This window comes from Podarcis bocagei, assembly GCF_964188305.1.
Source record: "Podarcis bocagei genome assembly, chromosome: 14".
Taxonomy (NCBI): domain Eukaryota; kingdom Metazoa; phylum Chordata; class Lepidosauria; order Squamata; family Lacertidae; genus Podarcis; species Podarcis bocagei.
Window position 1 is genome coordinate 52,789,445 of NC_138139.1, and position 19,923 is coordinate 52,809,367.

Below are 19,923 nucleotides of genomic sequence, written 5' to 3' on the forward strand. Positions count from 1 at the left end.
GCTGCGCCCCCACCCTCATTCCAGGATAATGGAGACTTTGCATAGATTGCACCTCCCTTTTGCACAGCACCAAGCCTGCTTAAAAGTGGGGGGGGGGGAGAGAGAGAGAGATAGGAGATCTGGGCAGGCCAAGGGAAGGGCTTCTTTGCACAGTGCAGAGTTAACCCTATGGAATCCCTTTTCCACCTGTGGTGGAACTGCCCACCAGTATTCAAATTCTGGACTATAGTTTGTCAGGAAATGAGCAAAATGATCAAGCATCCCAGTCCAGCTTCATAGAACTGTAGCGTTGGGAGGCACCCCCTGCAATGCAGAAATCTCAACTAGAGCACCCATGGCAAATGGATTTGTTTAGTAAGTCTATGAGGGATGATCAGCTGAAAGCTTTGAGCCCTCAGGAACTGTTGACATGGATGCTGGCAGCTGCCAGAACCTCAGTTGCCCCCAAATGGAAAACCTTCCTGGATTTGCGACTTTTGCTTTGTTGTGAAAATATGTGGAGTTTAGCATTAGCTGAAAAAAACAACTCATAAATGACATGTTGCCCAAAGCTCGGAGGACCTGGAAAAAAATAATTCTGGGATTTAATTTTACATGCAGCAAATAGACACATAGGACTCCCTCCCCATGACAAAATGTAAAAATTTGGCTTTCCCAATGGTCTCAAGTCCTTTGCCGACCAAATATTAAGACTTTCACAGGTATACTGCACCGCTTTTTTGTAGCTGTAGTATTTCTATTGTATTAATTGGTCGGATTTACTTCAGTAAAATATTTCGTTTAGACACATCCATGGAAAAGAAAAGGCTACCTATGACTACTCGTCACATTCCCACTGGTCCATCTGCAGCTCAAGGTTGCCTACACTGGCTGGCAGCAGCACTCCAGGGTTTCAGGAAGTCCCTGCCTTGATATTGAACCCAGGATGTTTTGCTTGTGCAGAGCAGGTGCTGGACTGCTGAGATGCAGTTTGTTCAGCACGGTTGGCTTGCCACAGCCTCCCCTTCCAGGCTGGCTTCCTGGCCCAGTTCTCCCATTGCCTTCATGCTTTGCCAGCACCCTATTGGGGGGGGGTTGATCTGTGCATAGTGTCAGCGCTGCTAATCAGCTGCCCTAGGCGATGTGGCATTTCCATTCAGGGCTCCATAATAGCTCTTGAAACCAAAGTCCTGGAGAGGAATCTGTGGAGTGTGGGGGGTGGTGTGGTGTGTGGGAGAGATGTGTGGGCATCTAATTGCACAAGGCCCTTCATTGTCCTGCAGTGGGGGTGGGGGGTTATTAAACATAATAGCACTTAAAATTAGAGGGTCTTCCAGCTTCTCAAGAGCAGAGGAGCAGGAAGAGAGGGAGGGAGGCAAGGATCAGGGGCACCTGTGACTCTTTAGCAATGCCTTGCAGCCCCATGGCTCAAGATCAAATCCTGAGTCCCGTCCCCCCTCCAAGCGCCTGAGAGGGTTTGCAAAAGGGCTTTGCCTTTTGCAAAGAGAAAACGGGCTGCTCCAAAACGGATGTCTGCGTCAGCCTGTTTTGTACACAAGGGCTGGGTTCGAGTTCTGTCTTTTCAGTAAACAATGTCCCAGGCAGAATACTTTGTTCCTCCAGCTGCTGATGTCTTCCTCCCCCCCCCCCCCTTTCTTGGCACCAGGGACTTTTCCAGCTGTCCTGGAGAGAGACTGCAAAAGGGACTAGACCTATCCAGCCCGACTGGTCTGCCCATCCAGTGGGAATTTCAAAAGTGCAGGCATTCTTGTAGAAATATCTGCTTGAAGCCATTTGGGGCTTAAATCTGCAGCCTCCCCCCACTCATGATTAGTGCTAAAGGTGTTAGCAGAGGTGGGGATAATCTTTGGAAAGAATAATTCTGGGAGAAGTCCAGACTTTTCTTCTATGCAGGACTGCACAAATCAGAATACATACCCCCCTTCATCTTTTTTGTTATTAGGAACCAATTTCACTGGTGGAAAAGCTGCTTTCAGGCATGTGTGGGTGATTGTGGGGTTCACAACTGAGGGAGTTAGTGTGGGGGTGCCTTGATCTGAGGTCGCGGGAGGTCAAAGACCCAGTACAATTTCTGCAGCAGGGTCTAGGGCTGGTATTTTCCCAGCCATGAGGTCTAGAAAGTTTTGTCCTTTCAAAACCAAAGCAGATTCTCCGAGAGCCAAGTCCTTTGCCAGCCCCTGTTCCAATTTGTTTCAAGCATCACATCCGGTTCTTCTCGGACCACGAGCACAGACACCACAGATCTACAAATACAGTGGTACCTCTGGTTACAGATTTAATTCATTTCGAGGTGCTGTGTGCACCCTGAAAAATCCGTAACTAGAGGTGCCGCTTCTGTGCACGCACATGGCGCGATAGAGCGCTTCTGCGCATGCATATACACTTCCGGGTTTGCTGCGGCCGTGACCCGAAGATTCTGCAACCTGGAGGTTACGCAACACGAGGTACCACTGTAAAGACAGCAGGCAATTTTGAGCCCCCAGGGCACTGACAGATCTAGCTGGGAGCACGTTCTCCTCCTCCGGAGATCAAAATGGGGTGCGCGAGAGAGACTGTGCGTCATGCAGTTCTGCAGAAAGGCTGGTCATGGGGTTAATTTCATCACACTAAATTGCTTCAGTTCCTTAAACTGAGATTGCTGTCTCTGCAGAAGTGGGCGGCGAGGGGGAAGATTTCTGCAATCGCAAGCTGGTCACGTGGCTTGATAAATCTTGCGTGCGTGTTCCACCTTCCTGTAGATACTTTCGATGGCTGCTGTGAAATGTGACCGCAAATGGCAAGAAGAGGAAAAATCCCACCCCCTTGTACCTGTCCGCTGCCGCCTCCCTGGGGCCTCGCTGCTCCCTGCTGGGGGGGGTGCCCTTTGCCAGTCCTCTTGCGGGACTTTTTCTCTACTTGCAGCTTCTTGGCCTTTGCCTCTGCCAGGAAGGGGAAATGAATCACAAACCAAAAGAGAAATGGGACCAGTACAAGGGTGGGAGGAGAGGGAGAGAAACAGGCTCTCATTGCTCAGCTGGGCCTAAGTCATTCTCCTGCTTACCTAGTGGCAGAGCAGGTGGAGCTGGGGTCCTGCAGCTGCTGTCTGCCAGACACAGCTGAGGCATCCCCAAGTATACCTGAAGGAGCATCTCCACCCCCATCGTCCAGCCAGGACACTGAGGTCCAGCTCCGTGGGCCATCTGGTGGTTCCCTCCCTGCGAGAATTGAGGTTACAGGGAACCAGGCAGAGGGCCTTCTCGGTTGTGGCTCCTGCGCTGTGGAATGCCCGCCTGTCAAAGGAAATAAACAACTATCTGACTTTTAGAAGACAGCTGAAGGCAGCCCTGTTTAGGGAAGTTTTTAATGTTTGATGTTTTTTTGTGCTTTTAATACTTTGTTGGGAGCCGCCCAGAGTGGCTGGGGAAACCCAGCCAGATGGGTGGGGTATAAATAATAAATTATTATTTATAAGTAAAGGACTGGTTGATCAACCAACCAACCTTGTCCTGGGGTTAACAAAGGACACTGCTGAACGGCAGTTGATTGAGGGCAGCTGGGTGCAGCAACTATAAGTTGTCGCCCCCCACCGAAATATACCATCCTCTTCTCCCTGCCCACTTTCAGTATGGGTCTACTATTTCAAGTGTATGTGTGGGGGTGTTAACTTACTGTTTTTTTCTGCAGAAATGACAAATCTGGTTTAAATGGGGAAATAAAGGCACTTTGATGCCGGTGACATTTGCAAGAAAATGTGCATGCGTATGCAGCCCCCAGGTCCAGGATAAACTGGCAAGGAGTGTGGATGCTTCTGGTCCTGTTCATGCAGATCCATGCACCCAGTGCAGGCACATCAGTGCACTATGAAGACTACAGCCTGCCGTTTCAGCAGGCCAGCCTTCATACAACTGTGGTGTATGATACAGCACACCATATAGGAGAAGGGGTGAAGTGTTGTCTTTGCCTCCTTCTGGCCCTGCTCTGCGCTCTCTCCCAATTCTTTTGCCTGGCTGGAATGTGTCCTTGAACTAAGGCCCCTCCCTGGTTTGCCTGGACGGAGAGAGAGAGTGAGAGTGAGAAAGAGTGTAGAAACCTTTGTGATTTTTGCAGGGCTGCTGCATGAAAGTTAAGAGATGCATCCATTGCTCTTCTTCAGGTCTTGCCCACAGCTGGCACACAGCCCCCCAAAGAGTTGCCCCACAAGCAAACACAGCCCTTGGGCTGAAGGAAGCTTCTCCCTTCCTGGGCTGCTCCCTCCTGTTGCAGAGAAGATCCAGGCAGAGAGGAACTTTTTGCACGGACAGCAGCGGAGGTGGAGTTCTTTGGCCTGGGTGCTCAAATCATCCAAGAGAGGCCCATTGCTTTACCCGGCCAGGGATTGACCACCGTGTTTTATGTTATATATTTTATACAATGCTTGGTGGTGGAAAACGCTCCAAGCAGAGTTTGGAGCAAAGGAACAAAAAGCTGGGAGGTTTCTGCTGCTTTAAGAGAGCGCAGGGTCTGTGGAGCCTGGCATCTCCCTTCAGGTCTGCTGCCCCAGTGGAGTCCGGCTGGCTCTGAAGGAGCATTGTCCTGGGCTTTCTTCTGGTGGGTGTCTGCTATTGTTCCTCGGGGCTCTTTTCTTTTTTTGCATCCTGTGTTTCTTTAAATTGCAGCCTTCAGAAACAATGAGGCTTCCTGCGTGTCCCCAGGCCAGGGTCCTTAGACAATGCCGCCCACTGAGTAAGCACCAGAGAGGGAGGAGAAACCCTTTTTATTAAGCTTTAAAAGCTCTCGCTTGGGATGGGGAGGGGAGAGCAGCGGCGGCAGCAGCAGCAGCAGCCAAGAGCTGCACCAGGATCCTTGCTGGGAGGGCCCTGAAAAAGCTGCCCGAAACCTCACTCACGCGTTGGGTCAGATCCAGAGCAGGGACAGTTGCATTTGACTTCAATGGAACTTAAGTCATAACTAACTTCCCCCCATTAATTTCAGTGGCCTTTGCTTGGTTTCACTGATGGGAGCTGGATAGAAATATGCTTTAAAGAAACTTCAATTTAACTTTTTATTTGGTGGGGGAGGCTGTAGCTCAGTGGTAGAGTGTTTGCTCTGCAAGCAGGAGGTCCCAGGTTCGATTCCTGGGGACTGTCCCCTGCCTGACACCTGTTGTAAACAAAAATCTGCCCTTTCCTCCTTATGGGGTATCCAAGATCCCATATAGAGTCCTTACGTGGGTTCCCTATTGATAGAAACCCTTCCGTATCAGAAAATAACAGAGGCCAACCAGAGAATATTAAGAAGCAAAGCAGCTAGTAAGCCTGATCTTTATTGATCTATTGCAACAGGGTGCTCCCCTCACACGCAGGAAACGAGGAGGAACCCAAAACAAAGGTGTGCCTGCCCTTATATAGAAATTTTAAATTCCCTGCCCTGGAGCTCCAGACCACCCCTCCATACATCATGCATACATCACAGAAGGGGTGTAACCCAAGACCACCACCCCCAGATACATCATACCTTCATCACAGAAAAGGCCATCTACAGCAGAAATCTGAGTGCGTTGTTTATCTCGTCTGACAGGTTACCTGTTAATGCTCACTTGATTGGATACCCTGGGGAGCCTGGCCAGTCTTTTGTAATGATAAATACTTAGTTCCTGAGCCAGGTCACAGGCTCACCCTATTCAAACACAGACAGACATACCCTTAAGACAGGATTTGTGACGGAAAAGACAATGGGGAGGCCTTTTCATTTTCCTTTGACCTTGCAGAGAAAACATTTAGTCAGTTTGGAAATAAAAAATGGTTTCAGGTCAGTCTTCCTGTGCTGATCTATGTACACGCTTGGTTGGTACATTTATTATATATCTAAGACTTTAAGACTTTAAGACTGCTGGCAATACTGAGCTGGATAGACCAAGAACCCAGGCAGTATCCTGTGTCCTTTTAAGTGCATGCTTAAAAAGGCATGTGCATCATCCAGGTATATTTGTTCAAGTGCTGGGCTGGATTTGTTGCTTCATAAAGTCTAGCTGGCTCTCGTAAGCATGCCAGGGCCGGCTGCCTCTTGCATTTCTTGCACAATGTTGTCATCTCCCCATCTTCGGGACAACAAAGGAGGCCAGGTTAAGTTTTACCTGCTGCCTTCAGGATTGCCTGCATTCTACCTGCCTGTGTGTAATGGCTGAGCTGTAAGAAACACAAGTAAATGATGTGTAAAAGAGTGGGTGACATTGGGAGAGACAGAGAGAAAGAGCAATTGTTCAGATTTTAATTGAATTTCCTGGCTGGGTTCCTACTGAGGGCAGGAAGGGGCTGGATGGAGAGGGTGGGAGGCAGGGAGCCTGCAGAGACAAGATTGTTCTCAGAGGTGACACTGAGGGTTGTGGACAGGCTGTACCCTTCCTGTCCAGGCAGTGGGGGAGCCAAGCAGGGAGGCTGCTGCTGCAACTCTCCAGCGCTGGCTTCCAAAGCCTTGCAGGGTCTCTTCCTGTTGCAAGAACTCGACAGAGGGTCCTCTTGCCCCACTGGACTCTCCCAGGCTGCAAGTTCGGTGCTGCTGGTGGCATGTTCAGGATGAACTGTTCTGAAGTAGTCCAGTAAAAAAAAATATTGGCAAAATAATAATCTCCTCCTGGTCTTTTTATAGCAGCAGGAGGATTAGCTAAGGGGCTATTTTGGGAGCAGGCAAACGAAGACACAGTCGCTGGAGACGGCACATGCCTGATCTAACCATGTAAACATTTCCCTGCTTTTTCAATGAAGTTCCCAGTCAAGGCTCGCAAGCTGATGCCGATCTCTGATCTCTTCTTCCCGGCTGCTGTTTCCGCTTTCCCCATCCATGTTCCACATTTGGGGTGTGTATTTTAAACCCCCCCCCCCATGTTAATGTGCAGGACGGTCGGTGGTGGTGCCTCTGCCGCCTAGCCCTGCTTTGCCACTAACCCACACATTCAGTAGACATCAGGTGCCACACCCCACATGCTTCTGTGGGGGTTTTTATTTTTGGGGGGGGGGGGAGAGAAGAGCCAAGCCAGGCTTCAAAGGGTCTTCTCCCCCTCCACCTGGTACTGATGGGGAAAGCAGAGTCTGCATTGCACACACCCCAGCAAAATCTGCTCCTGAGATATTACTACGTCCTGTAGCCAATAAGGACCAGAACCTTAGTTTTTTTAAAGAGGAAAGGAAGAATAATTAGAATTGAGACAGGAGGGCAAATTCTGTACCCACAACTACCAAATTCCACTCCTGTGGGACACACAAGAATTGATACATTCCACTCCTGTAGATAAGCTATTAGGATGAAAAAAGCATCCTCCTATCTTCCTAATATGTAGATCTGTTCCTTGAAAGTCACCTTTACCTTCACCAACAATTCCTGCAATACCCCAAATCTGTTTGAGTGTGTACTCATAAGGACTAGAATGTTGCTTTTAAAAGAAAATACTGTAGGACTGATAGTTGCAATGGTCAGGCTGCTGAATTCTGTCTGGCTCTGGCCCATTTACACCCCCCTCCTTTGTCTCCCTGTCTGGGGTGGGGGTGGGGAGTGTCTGTTCTCTTCCTCCTCTCCCCCCCCCCTCCTGATGAAACCAAGTTGCTTGAATGCTGCCTCTCCTCCCCCCCCCCCAGCCCAGCCCTGTTAACCAGCCCAGCTGTATGCTAATGGAGAGCAAACACCATTTCAGCCTCCAGCTTGCATTAAGTTGGCTGCAAGAATCTATTGTTAACCAGCCCATTGCTTCCCTACCCCCTGCCAGCTACATTCTTCAATGGGGGGGGGGACCACAAAGCAAGCTGGAGTGAATGATGTTTGGGCGCAGGCTGACAGCTCAGATTGTACTCCCCCTCCCCACCTCCTTTTGTGTGCCTCCCCCTTTTCGCTTTTAACTATTTTTTTGGGGGGGGGGTGCATCTGGCTGCTGTTTCTTCCTTCCCTCCCTCCCTTTTCTGTCCTTTGTTTTGTGTTGCTCTGAATTATTTGCGATTCCCCCGCCCCTCCCAACTGGCAGCACACACAGACAGGCAACAGATGCCAGGAATTACCTGTGTCAATAAGGAAGTGCAGCCAGGCAGGTGGCAGGGCTGCAGAAGGCGGGGCAGAGACTGCTCCCTTGGCTCAGGTTCGCTTGGCAGTTGGAGCTGAATCAGTTGTAGGCGAAGGGCGGCTGTTTTGTGGTTCTTGTTCTCCATCATGCTCAGGGGGCAGGTGGGGCAAAGCCTCGCAGTATGGAGAGGGGCATCTGGGCAGGACTTTGGGGGCAGGGGCCTGCGACCCCTCTTGGTAGAATGAGCAGCCTGCCGGCCTCATAAATGCAGCACATTTTGAGGGGTGAAGGAATTCACATTCCTATCCAGGCTGCATTTACAGAGCAGTTTATTCTGTCGCCCCGGCTGTAAATTCGCGCACCGTGCTTGAGATTTCGCACAGCGTGAAAGCCGCTTCTACAAAGCCAGAAGGATATTGTGGGAGTTTTGGAGTGCGAAAAGAGCAGGAAAGCACCACAGCAAAGTTCTGTAGGCTTGCAGAAGACTTGGACCAGGGGTCAGCAACCTTTTTCAGCCGTGGGCCGGTCCACCGTCCCTCAGACCTTGTGGGGGCCCAGACTATATTTTGGAAAAAATATATGAACGAATTCCTATGCCTCACAAATAACCCAGAGATGCATTTTAAATAAAAGGACACATTCTACTCATGTAAAAACGCGCTGATTCCTGGACCGTCCGCGGGCCAGATTGAGAAGGCGATTGGGCCGGATCCAGCCCCCGGGCCTTAGGTTGCCTACCCCTGGCTTGGACTCTGCTATTGCAACATGTGCTCTTAGTATGCAGATGTATTAATTTTGAGTGTTTCTGGGACAGCTCAGTTAGTAGACATGAGATTCTTCATCTCAAGGTTGTGGGGGGTGGACTAGATTGGCTCTTGTGGTCCCTTCCAACTCTACAATTCTGTGATTCTGCGGATACCAGTTGCTCAGAGCTGCAGGAGGCAAGAATGCCCTTGTGGTAGCACAGGCATCTGGTCGGCCACTGTGAGAACAGGATACTGGACTTGATGGGTCATTGGCCTGATTCAGAGGTGGTTCCTAGGTCCTAATGTGCTCAGGCTGAAGGGCGCAGGAGGTGGTGGTTGGAGGAGCAATGCTGAATAGGTTGTGTGTGAGAGACACAAGACTGAAACACCTACTCAAGGGCACTTCATGAAAATTGTTGGAGGCTGGTGGTGGGTGCGGTGTTTGCATTCTCCTCTGTTACATATAAGATCATTTACCCCCCTTACAGTGCATGGTTTCTCTTTCTCCACCCCAAGCCACCGGCAAGAATAAGAAAATTCCAAAAAGTTGATTGCCATTGTCTTGAAACCTCAGGGCAACCAACGCCCTACACAAAAGGGGGAAGTGAGCTCAGGCAAATATTTCTCTTGCCTAGACTGCATTTTTATAGCCGGGTAGATGTTGGAAAATCTGGCTGCATTCATCCCATCCAAATCCAGTCCTTGGTCTCTGTCTGGGCCAATGACTGGACAGAACAATCTTTTTATTTCTAGTTAATAAAATCCAACCTCTCTTCAAAATTGCTTGTTGGCGTTTTGCAGATTAGATTAGGTTGCACCAATTTCCAGCAAGGTGGGACATGGTTGTTTGCACAGTGTTAGCTAGAAAGGTTTGGGGACATTCAAAAGTTACAGTGGTTCAGATAAAACTTTTATTATTATTATTTAAAAAATCTCCCTTTCTCTTTTAGACATTTATCTTCACGGATGGTGAGGACGAAGAACTGAAGAAGAGGACAGGTGAGCTGGTTGAATGCATTTTGGCAGATGGGGAAGGGAGCTTCTTAAATATCCCTTCATCTGGAGGCTGTTCATGGGAGGCTGAAGGAAGATAACCTCCTGCTCATTAACTCTCTGGAGTTGCTGGGGGGGGGAGAGGGGGGACTTACTCAGCTATTTATTAAGCCGCCCTTCCCCTGCCCTTGGGAGACTGAATCAGATCAGTCTATTCTTATGCTAATACCTCTATTCATGATTCCCCTCAAGACATCCCAGAGAGTAACAGGTGGCAGCTGATGGGAAAATGCTGGTTGAATAGGCAGATGAGAGCCTCTCCTTAGCATTTCCCCAGCCCAACAGGGCCCACTTTGCATGGAAGGCTTTCTCCCCCTCTCTGAGTTAACACTCAGTGGAGTGAAACAGCCTAGCAGCCTTTAGATGCAGCCCGTAATCCCTTCTTCCCTGACATTTGTTTATCCAAAGAATTTTTTTATCCTGCTCTTCAGCCAGAAAAAAGGCTCCCAGAGCAATGTACAAATTACTAAAAGGGAAGGGGGGGGAGGGAGAAAGGCAAGCTTCTAGTCTTTAAAAAAAATAAAGGCATGGCACAAAAAGAAGGTGGAGGGGAGGGAGGAGGAGATAAACAAACTCAAGTTCCGAGTTGCAGGTTCTTCTAGCGACCTGCTGGGGTGGGAAGTATGAGGGGAGAAGGTTTTCTGACACGGAGGGCCATGTTTGCATCATGGATTGGAGAGTTGGATGGGACCCTGAGGGTTATCCAGTCCAACCCCCTGCAATGCAGGAATATGAAATGAGCCCAGCGTCTGGTACCTGAAAAAGCAGCAAAATGCTTGGCAAGCGGAAGGTTCAGTCCCCAGTAAAAAGGTAAAGGGACCCCTGACCATTAGGTCCAGTTGTGGCCGACTCTGGGGTTGCGGCACTCATCTTACTTTATTGGCCGAGGGAGCCGGCGTACAGCTTCCGGGTCATGTGGCCAGCATGACTAAGCCGCTTCTGGTGAACCAGAGCAGCGCACGGAAATGCCATTTACCTTCCCACAGGAGTGGTACCTATTTTTCTACTTGTACTTTGATGTGCTTTCGAACTGCTAGGTTGGCAGGAGCAGGGACCGAGCAACGGGAGCTCACCCTGTCGCGGGGATTCGAACCTCCGACCTTCTGATTGGCAAGTCCTAGGTTCTGTGGTTTAACCCCCAGCGCCACTCGCGTCCCTCAGTCCCCAGTACACCTAGTTTAAAAGGATCCAGTAACAGGGCAGAGCCGGCAATGAGCCAGTGGTTAGATTCAGCAGAAAACAGCTTTATATGTTAGTAGGGTTGTGGTTGTGCTCTTGCGATGCATTTTGTTGACGTATTTATATTTCCAAGCAAGACACAAACTTGTCAGGCAAGCCATGTGCTTCCATTCATTCTTCCTCCTCTCTCCTTCAGGGAACGTCATCAACACCAATTGCTCCGCTGCCCACAGCCGCCAAGCCCTGTCCTGCAAGATGGCCGTGGAATATGACAAGTTCATCGAATCTGGGAGAAAGTAAGTGCAGGGAGTGGGCCAAGGGGGAAAGGCAACTTCGTTAAGCCAGTGTAAGGAGGGGCAATGCAGAGGGTGTGCTCTGCAAGCTGATGGGGATCTCCAACTAGGCAGGAAGGGCCCATAGCTCAGGGGCAGACCATCTGCCTTGCAAACAGCAGGTCCCAGGTTCAAATTCTGACATCTCCAGGTGAGAATGAGAATTGTCTTCTGTGCAGGCAGTACTGAGATAGAGGGACCAATGGGCTGACTCTGTGTAAGGCAGCTTCCTGCGTCTCGGCTTGAATCATAGAATTTTAAAGTTGGAAGGGACCACAAGGGTCATCTTAGCCCAACCCTCTGCAAAGTTGGACCTTTTTTTGCCCGGTGTGGGGCTTGAACCCATGGCCTTGAGAATGAAGAGCCTCACGCTCTACTAATGGAACTATTCCTCATCATGTTGCCCTCCAGATGTTCTGGAGCGCAACTTCCATAAGCTCCAAGCCAACCAGCATGGCCCAATGGTCAGGGATAATGGAAGTTGTAGGCTAGAACCTTTGGAGGACACCAGATTTTGGGAAGACTGGATAGTCCTGAGCCAGATGGACCAGTTGTCTGGCTCTGAATATGGCAGTTTCCTAAGATGCTAACTCTTACTGAAATTGCCCAACTGAATGTAATGTGTAAGCTTTTTAGGGTAGGTGGATCACGGCCTCGGTTGCAGCGAAATTTTATTGCCTCCTTGATAGGTCCCTTTCCCAGTTAGTTGTCCTAAGTGATGTTCAGAATTAAAACCACCAGTAAAAGCATTTTAAAAAATGGCAACCTTAGATAAGGGCTGCCATCGTTAACCACCTGAGGAAAGGGTCCTTTTTAAGGCAGGCATGGCCAAACTTGGCCCTACAGATGTTTTGGGACTACAGTTCCCATCATCCCTGACCACTGGTCCTGTTAGCTAGGGATGGTGGGAGTTGTAGTCCCAAAACATCTGGAGGGCCAAGTTTGGCCATGCCTGTTCAAGGAGTTGAGTGGCCCACACCTGGGAAAAGAGACTTTTTTGCCCCATGAAGCAGCCTCATGATAGGCAGAACAAACCAGTTCCTGTTTCGATAAAAACTGTTCGTATATATAAATACCTATAAATAGTTAGAGCTTCATAGGTACCAACCCAGGAAAATATAGCAATTGGAATCGATTGTGAATTCATTAAGACTCCTGGTGTAAACATGCAAAAGGAAATAATTCGGTTTGGTTCTTAAGGCTGATGTTTAAGCCTGTGATAAAGGAGTGTCCTCAAATTTGCTTACAAATCTGAAATAAAATGTCTGTATTTCTGTTCTTTTGTCTTTTATGATTCGTTCTTGGAATGTATTTAATCCCAGCAATAAAAATAAATAAAGTTTAAGGCACTCCTGTTTTGCATTAAAGTTTGAAAATGCCTTTTGGCTAGGAATACTGGTCAACTCATGACAAACCGAAGTTGAATTTATTTGGCCCCCTCTTAACCTGTTCACCTCTCGTTGTCGTTTGATGCATTAGGTGGTTTTGCCACATGGACGATGACAATTATGTCAATGTTCGAGCGCTGATCAAACTTCTCTCCAGTTATCCTCACACGCAAGACATCTACATCGGAAAACCAAGCCTGGATAGGCCCATCCAGGCCACGGAGAGGATTAGCGAGAACAAGATGGTAAGCGAATGGGGGAGCTGGAGAAAAATATTCACTTAGACCATATTCACATACCCCATACGTTTAAAGCATTATGATACCACTTTTATACAGTTGATTCTTCAACTGTCAGGTATCTATAGAAAATTATTCAAAACATCCAATCCCATGGGAATGTTCAGGGAGGCAGGAGAGGATATATTGCTTATTAATATCCTTCCTAACTTGTGCTAGCAAGTTCTATAATTTAGCAGAGTTTTACATTCCCCTTTTTAAACGTACAACAGATAGCTGGTTGCAGGCTTAAGCCTTTCACTATTAGCTTCCTGGTAAGTTCCCTTATGGGACGCGGGTGGCGCTGTGGTCTAAACCACAGAGCCTAGGGCTTGCCTATCGGAAAGTCGGTGGTTTGAATCCCTGCGACCGGGTGAGCTCCCGTTGTTTGGTCCCTGCTCCTGCCCACCTAGCAGTTTGAAAGCATGTCAAAGTGCAAGTAGATAAATAGGTACCACTCCGGCGGGAAGGTAAATGGTGTTTCTGTGCGCTGCTCTGGTTCACCAGAAGCGGCTTAGTCATGCTGGCCACATGACTCGGAAGCTGTCTGTGGACAAATGCCGGATCCCTCAGCCTATAGAGTGAGATGAGTGCGCAACCCCATAGTCATCCGCAACTGGGCCTAATGGTCAGGAGTACCTTGACATTTACTAAGTTCCCTTATATCCCTCTTAAAAGAATGAACACGCCACAATCTTGTGTAAAGTACATAAAAGAAGTTTACTCACATCATCAGTTCACAGTTGGATCCCTGAAGGCGGACTTAGTTACATATACATGTGGGTCTGTCCCATATGGAGATAGCCCCTTTGTTGGCTCAAAGCTGAGCCAACAAAGCATCTCTAGCTAAAAAGCTGCTGGTCCAACGACAGAGGAAGTCGGGGGTGTGTGCTGCGTGCCTTGTCCTTTTTGTTACCTGGACAGGTAAGGTCACGCCCACCTCTAGTCAGATGCTAAAGGAAGTATGTCCCAGTCAGGAGGAAACAGGAAGTTTTTGACTGACTGGACCAAACATTCCCCTGCATGTCCACTCTAGGAAAACAAGGAATGTTGTACTTGACTGCTACTTGTGTATCACACCCCACAAATCCAAGATGACACCCAACACATTCCACTTTCTCTAGACCAGTATTTTCTTCAGTCTTCCAGATTGGTTTTGACTCTTGACTCTTTTCTTGCCCCACACAGCATCCGGTCCACTTCTGGTTTGCCACGGGAGGCGCTGGTTTCTGCATCAGCCGTGGGCTGGCGCTAAAGATGAGCCCTTGGGCAAGGTGAGCGGCTGACACTGGAGGGTGCTGTGTTTGCTACCCTGAGCTCTCGGATCACTACTATTTATGCCTTAGCTAGTCATGAACATGAGTGCTCGTTCCCACCTTGCAAATGTAAAACACATCGGTGGTTCAGGGGATTTTTTTGGGGGGGGAGACCACCTAAGAAAGAGGTCAGCCCACCCCTTTCCTTTTTATTGCAGTTGTTAGAATTATTTTTGTTATTATTTAACACCCATAAAGCACCTAATATTTTCTTAAGTGCTGTACGTGTAATAAATTTTATCCAGTCGTACCTCGGAATCCGTTCCAGAAGTCCGTTCTACTTCCAAAACGTTTGGAAACCAAAGCGTGCCTTCTGATTGGCTGCAGGAAGCTCCTGCAGCCAATTGGAAGCCACGCCGGACGTTCGGCTTCTGAAAACCGTTCGAAAACCAGGACACTCACTTCCGGGTTTCGATCGTTTGGGAGCCGATCTGTTCGGGAGCCAAGGCGTTCGAGATCAAAGGTACGACTGTACAGGGGAATTCCCCGCTTATGTGAGGGTTCAGTTCTGGGTTCCCCTGCAAGTCCTTTGCCCCTTCGTGGTGCCAGAAAACAGTGTGCCCATTGGCAGTCATACATGCGCAGGGAGGTCCCTGTAGATGTTTTTTTTAAAAAGCCGTACGTAATATTGAGGGTTTTTATGTTATTTTTCATATTTTAAAAAATAAGGTTTTGGTAAATTGGGGTGGGGGAAAGCAATTCTCCTATCTTCGTTAGGGAGCCTTGCCCATTGTTAAGTTCCCCACCATACCAAAGTCTTGCTTCTTCCACAATCCTCTACAGCGGCGGACACTTCATGAGCACTGCAGAAAAGATACGCCTCCCGGACGACTGCACCATCGGCTACATCATAGAATCTGTGCTGGGGGTGAAACTGATCCGGAGTAATCTCTTCCATTCCCATTTAGAGAACCTCCACCAAGTGCCCAAGACAGAGATTCACGTTCAGGTAAAAAACAAGAAACCAGTGTTTCCCAAACTTAAGCGTGATTGCATACCCCTTTTGAGTGTTTTTGTCTTACCAGCGTATCCCGTGTGTGTGTGTGTGTGTGTGTGTGTGTGTGTGTGTGTGTGTGTGTGAGAGAGAGAGAGAGAGAGAGAGAATGAATGAATGAATGACACATGTGGAAGTCTTCGGAGCTTTAAATATATATATCTTCATATAAGATATATATATATTTAAAGCTCCGAAGATTTCCAGATGTGTTCTCTCTTTGTCTCCAACATGTCGAGAACCTTAAGTCTTGAGATAAAGATCTTAATTCAGCCAAGTGGACATACGAGCCCCTTCTTCATTTCATCAAGTCAATCTTTGTGTGCTCTCTCTCCCTTGCCCAGGTGACCTTGAGCTATGGGATGTTTGAAAACAAGAGGAACTCCATCCATATCAAGGGAGCTTTCTCCGTGGAGGAGGATCCTTCCAGGTGAGCAGCAGGTGTCCCTCCCCTCGTGCATACTAGTTACAGTGGTGCCGTTCTGTGATTCTCTTCGTCTAGCAGTTTTTTCCTCTTGCAAAGCAAGCCCACTGACGGATTAGCGCTATTAGCAGCTTTTAGCGGCTTATCTGCTGATCGGATCAGCTGATAAGCGGCTTAGCAGCTTAGAAAAGGGGGGGGGGAGGAAAAAAAACCAGCAGGAACTCGCAATACATTTTCGTCTTGCAAAGCAAGCCCATAGGAGATTCATTTTGCGAAGCACCTCCAAAACGGAAAACTCTTTCGTCTAGCGAGTTTTCCGTCTTGTGAAGCATTCGTCTTGCGGGGCACCACTGTATTTGTTTAGAGATGTGTGGATCAGTTGAAACAGTCCCTGTCCACAGGTTTGCAATCTGAAAATATACACGACACGCAAGGAGAAAGGGACAGCTAGGGAAGAGCTTCCCATCTCCACTCGGCTGAAAGACGGGCCATATTCAAACCACACTTTTAAAGCACTAGAACAGGCATAGGCAAACTCTGGCCCTCCAGATGTTTGGGACTACAATTCCCATCATCCCTAGCTAACAGGACCAGTGGTCGGGGATGATGGGAATTGTTGTCCCAAATATCTGGAGGGCCAGAGTTTGCCTATGCCTGCACTAGAATATCACTTTGAGCAACTGTGGCTTCCCCCAAAGAATTCTGGGAGCTGTAGTTTATCAAAGGTGCTGAGAGTTGTTCTGAGGCTCCTATTCCTCTCCCAGATCTACCGTTCCTCTGGGAGAGGAATTGATTGTTAAATAGCTCTGGGAAGAGATTGGGGCCTCCTAACAACTCTCAGCACCCTTGATAAACTACAGCTCCCAGAATTCTTTGGGGGGGAAGCCATGGCTGCTTGAAGTGGTATCATAGTGCCTTAAATGTAGGGTGTGAATGCGGCCAAATCTCTTAGCCTAACCTACCTCAAAAGGTGATCATCAGGAATAAAACAGGGCAGGGGAAAGAGACGACGAGCTCTTTAAAGGGGAAATACTGGATCTGAAAGCTATAGATAACTTGCTTTGTAATTAGAAAGGTGCCCCTGATTTTCATCAGGGAGCAGGTTTTAAACCTGCTTGAACCACCCCCTGGCTAAACGTTACAGCCCTAATCAATACTGTGCCACTGATGATCGGGATTATAATTTTTGGGATGTTGCTGATATACCTCCTTCTCCTCTCTCTCTTGCAGGTTCCGTACCGTCCACTGTATGCTGTATCCGGACACTCCGTGGTGCCCTCGCAATGCAGTTTACTAAGAGACAAGGTGTCCCCTTCTTAACCTCGTCCCGAGTTTTCCCGGTATCCGAAGAGCTCGTGGGACCTGTGCATTTGCGTGTGTGTTTGTTTCCTTTGCTGTGAGGCTGTTGGCGCTTAATTACTGTGGTTAATTCACAGTGTGCGTGTGTTTTATAGGCTGCTGTGCGGCCCCTTCTTCTCTCATCCGGCCCTGAGATGCTGAGACATTTTTGGGCTCCCCCTGCTATTTGCCCCTGTTGATGGGGCAAGCGGGTTTTACTCTGGGCAGGAAGGAACTGCCCTTACAACCCTCATTTCTTAGGTGAGTGGTTCTGGCTGTTTGTACAGGTGTAAACTGACCGAAAACCCCCACCTGAACAACCAGCCTGGGCATTTCTGAATATTGCTTTGCAGTGTTCTTGTAAGAAGTTGTTTGTTTGCTTTTCCACGACCACCATTACTGCTGTGTCCCGTCCCCCCCGACCCACCCTTGCTGCTGAATTTTTAAAAGCAGTGTTGGAATGAACGAATAAAAACACAGGGTGCAATTCAGCCCAGAGTTAAAGCACTAAAGGAAAGAAATAAAATCAAAACCTATGGACTTCATGGGGGAAAACTGAGCATCTTCATAGATCTCACCCATTAACGATCAATTGGGTGCTTCCCAAGTGCCAAACCCTGAGCTGGGATATGCCTTAAGTCAGTGTTTCCCAAACGTTTTTGGGCAACGGCACACCTGTTTACCGGAAAAAAATCTCGCGGCACACCACCATTAAAGCCCCGCCCCCGTGACGTCATTCGGGGAGCCGGCGGCCCGGGCCTGAGCTGGAAGGAGAGGCGGTGCTTTTCGGCACAAGGCAATCGGCCTGGAATTGTTTCCCGCGCGCTGCGAAAGGGAACAGCTGCGGTCGCGCGAACCCTCGGGCGCTGGGAGGGGAAAGGGCGGAGTCGCAGAGCACCAGCTGGCCGAGCGGTTGCGCGCAGCGTTGCGCTTTTGGAGAGCGTGCGGCTGCTGCTAGGGGATCCGGGGACGTGAGCAGGCCTGGCCCGACCCGGGTTGAAGGAGGACAAGCCGGCAGCGCGCCAAGTGAGTTTGGTTGCGCGCGACGGCCCCCGCTCCCCCCACCCCCGCCGGATCCTCGCCGCCGCCGCCTCTCGCCCGCCTCCCTCCCACGGCACACCAGCCGATGTCTCACGGCACAGTAGTGTGCCGCGGAACACCGGTTGGGAAACACTGCCTTAAGTTGGTGGCAGAGAATCTATAGCCATGTCCCAGATGTGCTTGAACTCCCAACCAGGAAGCCCAGCAGCCAACATGGCCAATGGGCAGAGATGATGGGGAATTGAATCTAGCAACATCTGTAGGACCACAGGCTAGCCACCCGTTACCTTAAGCCAGGTGCAGGGAATCTGCAGCCTTCCAGATGTTGGTGAAATGCAACTCTCAGTCAGCAAGCATAGCCAGTGATGATGGGAGTTGTAGTTCATCAACAGCTGGGGTTCCATGGGTTGCCTGCACCTGCCTCAAACCTTTCACTGCTTTCCCCTCTCCATCCTTGATTCCTAAACGCCCCTTTAATTGTTCCTCCCTGCTTATTAGGCTCCGGATAACTTTTCAGATGAAGGTTTACAAATTAAAGTTTGTAATTTTTAAAAAATGCTCCTTTTTTGGAATTTCCCCCCTCTCCATAGTGAATGAGTGAGTGAGTGTGTTCTGTATTTTATACATATAATGCTCAGTTTTCTGAACTGTTGCTTCTAGAGCTGGTCCCTTGGACTCCCAGCTTTTATGGTTGCACTGAAGGGAGAAAGTCTGGACTCAGTCTCTTGGCAAACTCTACTTCCTTGCCTACAGCTCAATTGCACAAGGATTTATGCTCCACTGAATATGGAGGGGACTTCCTTGGAAGTAAATAGGCGTAGGATTCAGTGTTTCTCAAACTTGGGTACCCAGCTGTTGTTAGATTACAACTTCCACCATCCCTAGTGATCTGGACCAGTGGCCAGGGATGATGGGAGTTGTAGTCCAACAACAAGTTAGAGAAACACTGAGTTAGCTTTATTGAAGCACTGTAATGTTTAGCAGCACAATTTTACATATATTTACTTGGAAGGAAGTCTGGGGCTGTTGATAGGGACTTAGTCCCGGGTAGGATTGTGAATTCCATACAAGTGACTTGACTTGTTTTCCTTTACGATTTAATGAGAAGTGGCTGGCATGAATTACTATTTTTCTGCCATGCCTTCTCATATGCGATGAAAACCTTTAGGGGCTTGGTTTTGTGTGACTTCCGCTTAGCAAGGACAGTCACCTGCCTTCACCTTCTCTCTTCCTTCAGTGCATCATCTTTTGCCCACCTGTCGTTTCCTCTGGAGCATCTTTCTCCAGGGGTGATTAAAAAACATCTTACCTGGTTGTCTCTCCTGTTGATGCGGAGACTGCTGCTCTAGCCCAAGCGCTCAACAAGAGGTCACATTCTCGTACTCAAGTGTCCAGCCTCTTGTGCAAAAACCAGGGGAGTGTTTGCTTCCTGGATTCTTGGGCAGATTCAGAAAACTGTAAGCTTCCATTCCAAATGGGAAGGAAAAAGAATTGGCCCACACTGGGTAGTGTTTGTAAATATCTTATTGCAACAGTGTTATTTACTGTGCCCTTTTTGTGTACCTTTTGTAAATTGTGGATTTTTTATTAAATATTTTTTTCCTGTGGATCAGAAAAAAAATAATTTTATAAAATCTGTTTTTAAAAAAATGAAATGGGGAGGGCCAGGGAGTCTTTTGTGACTATCACTTATCCTTAATTTATATGTCCCAGTATCTGGGAATTTGTTTGGGGTGTGTGTATGTATGTGGCGTGTGTTTTTAAATGAGGAAAATAGAGGGGGGGGGAATATAACAAGGACAAATGTTCTCAGGGAATTAAACCTGATTGTT

General features: G+C 48.5%; 1 protein-coding gene and 1 long non-coding RNA gene across 2 annotated transcripts in view; one reads left to right on the top strand and one right to left on the bottom strand.

Annotated features, from left to right (window-relative positions):
• The window catches only part of LFNG (LFNG O-fucosylpeptide 3-beta-N-acetylglucosaminyltransferase), a 29,249-nt gene extending 12,168 nt beyond the window's left edge, over positions 1–17,081 (top strand). The window contains exons 2-8 of the mRNA XM_081169674.1: positions 9,699–9,747; positions 11,177–11,276; positions 12,792–12,945; positions 14,167–14,252; positions 15,078–15,243; positions 15,633–15,718; positions 16,943–17,081. Of these exons, the coding sequence (XP_081025800.1) occupies positions 9,699–9,747; positions 11,177–11,276; positions 12,792–12,945; positions 14,167–14,252; positions 15,078–15,243; positions 15,633–15,718; positions 16,943–17,009 (708 nt within the window). The 3' untranslated portion in view covers positions 17,010–17,081. The remainder of the gene's footprint in view (positions 1–9,698; positions 9,748–11,176; positions 11,277–12,791; positions 12,946–14,166; positions 14,253–15,077; positions 15,244–15,632; positions 15,719–16,942) is intronic.
• Positions 17,082–17,233: 152 nt separating this feature from the next.
• LOC308573106 lies at positions 17,234–19,923 on the bottom strand. The gene is made up of 3 exons (XR_014001918.1): positions 19,312–19,923; positions 18,228–19,165; positions 17,234–17,683 (listed from the first exon to the last, which is right to left on the bottom strand). It is a non-coding gene; the product is annotated as an uncharacterized lncRNA (long non-coding RNA).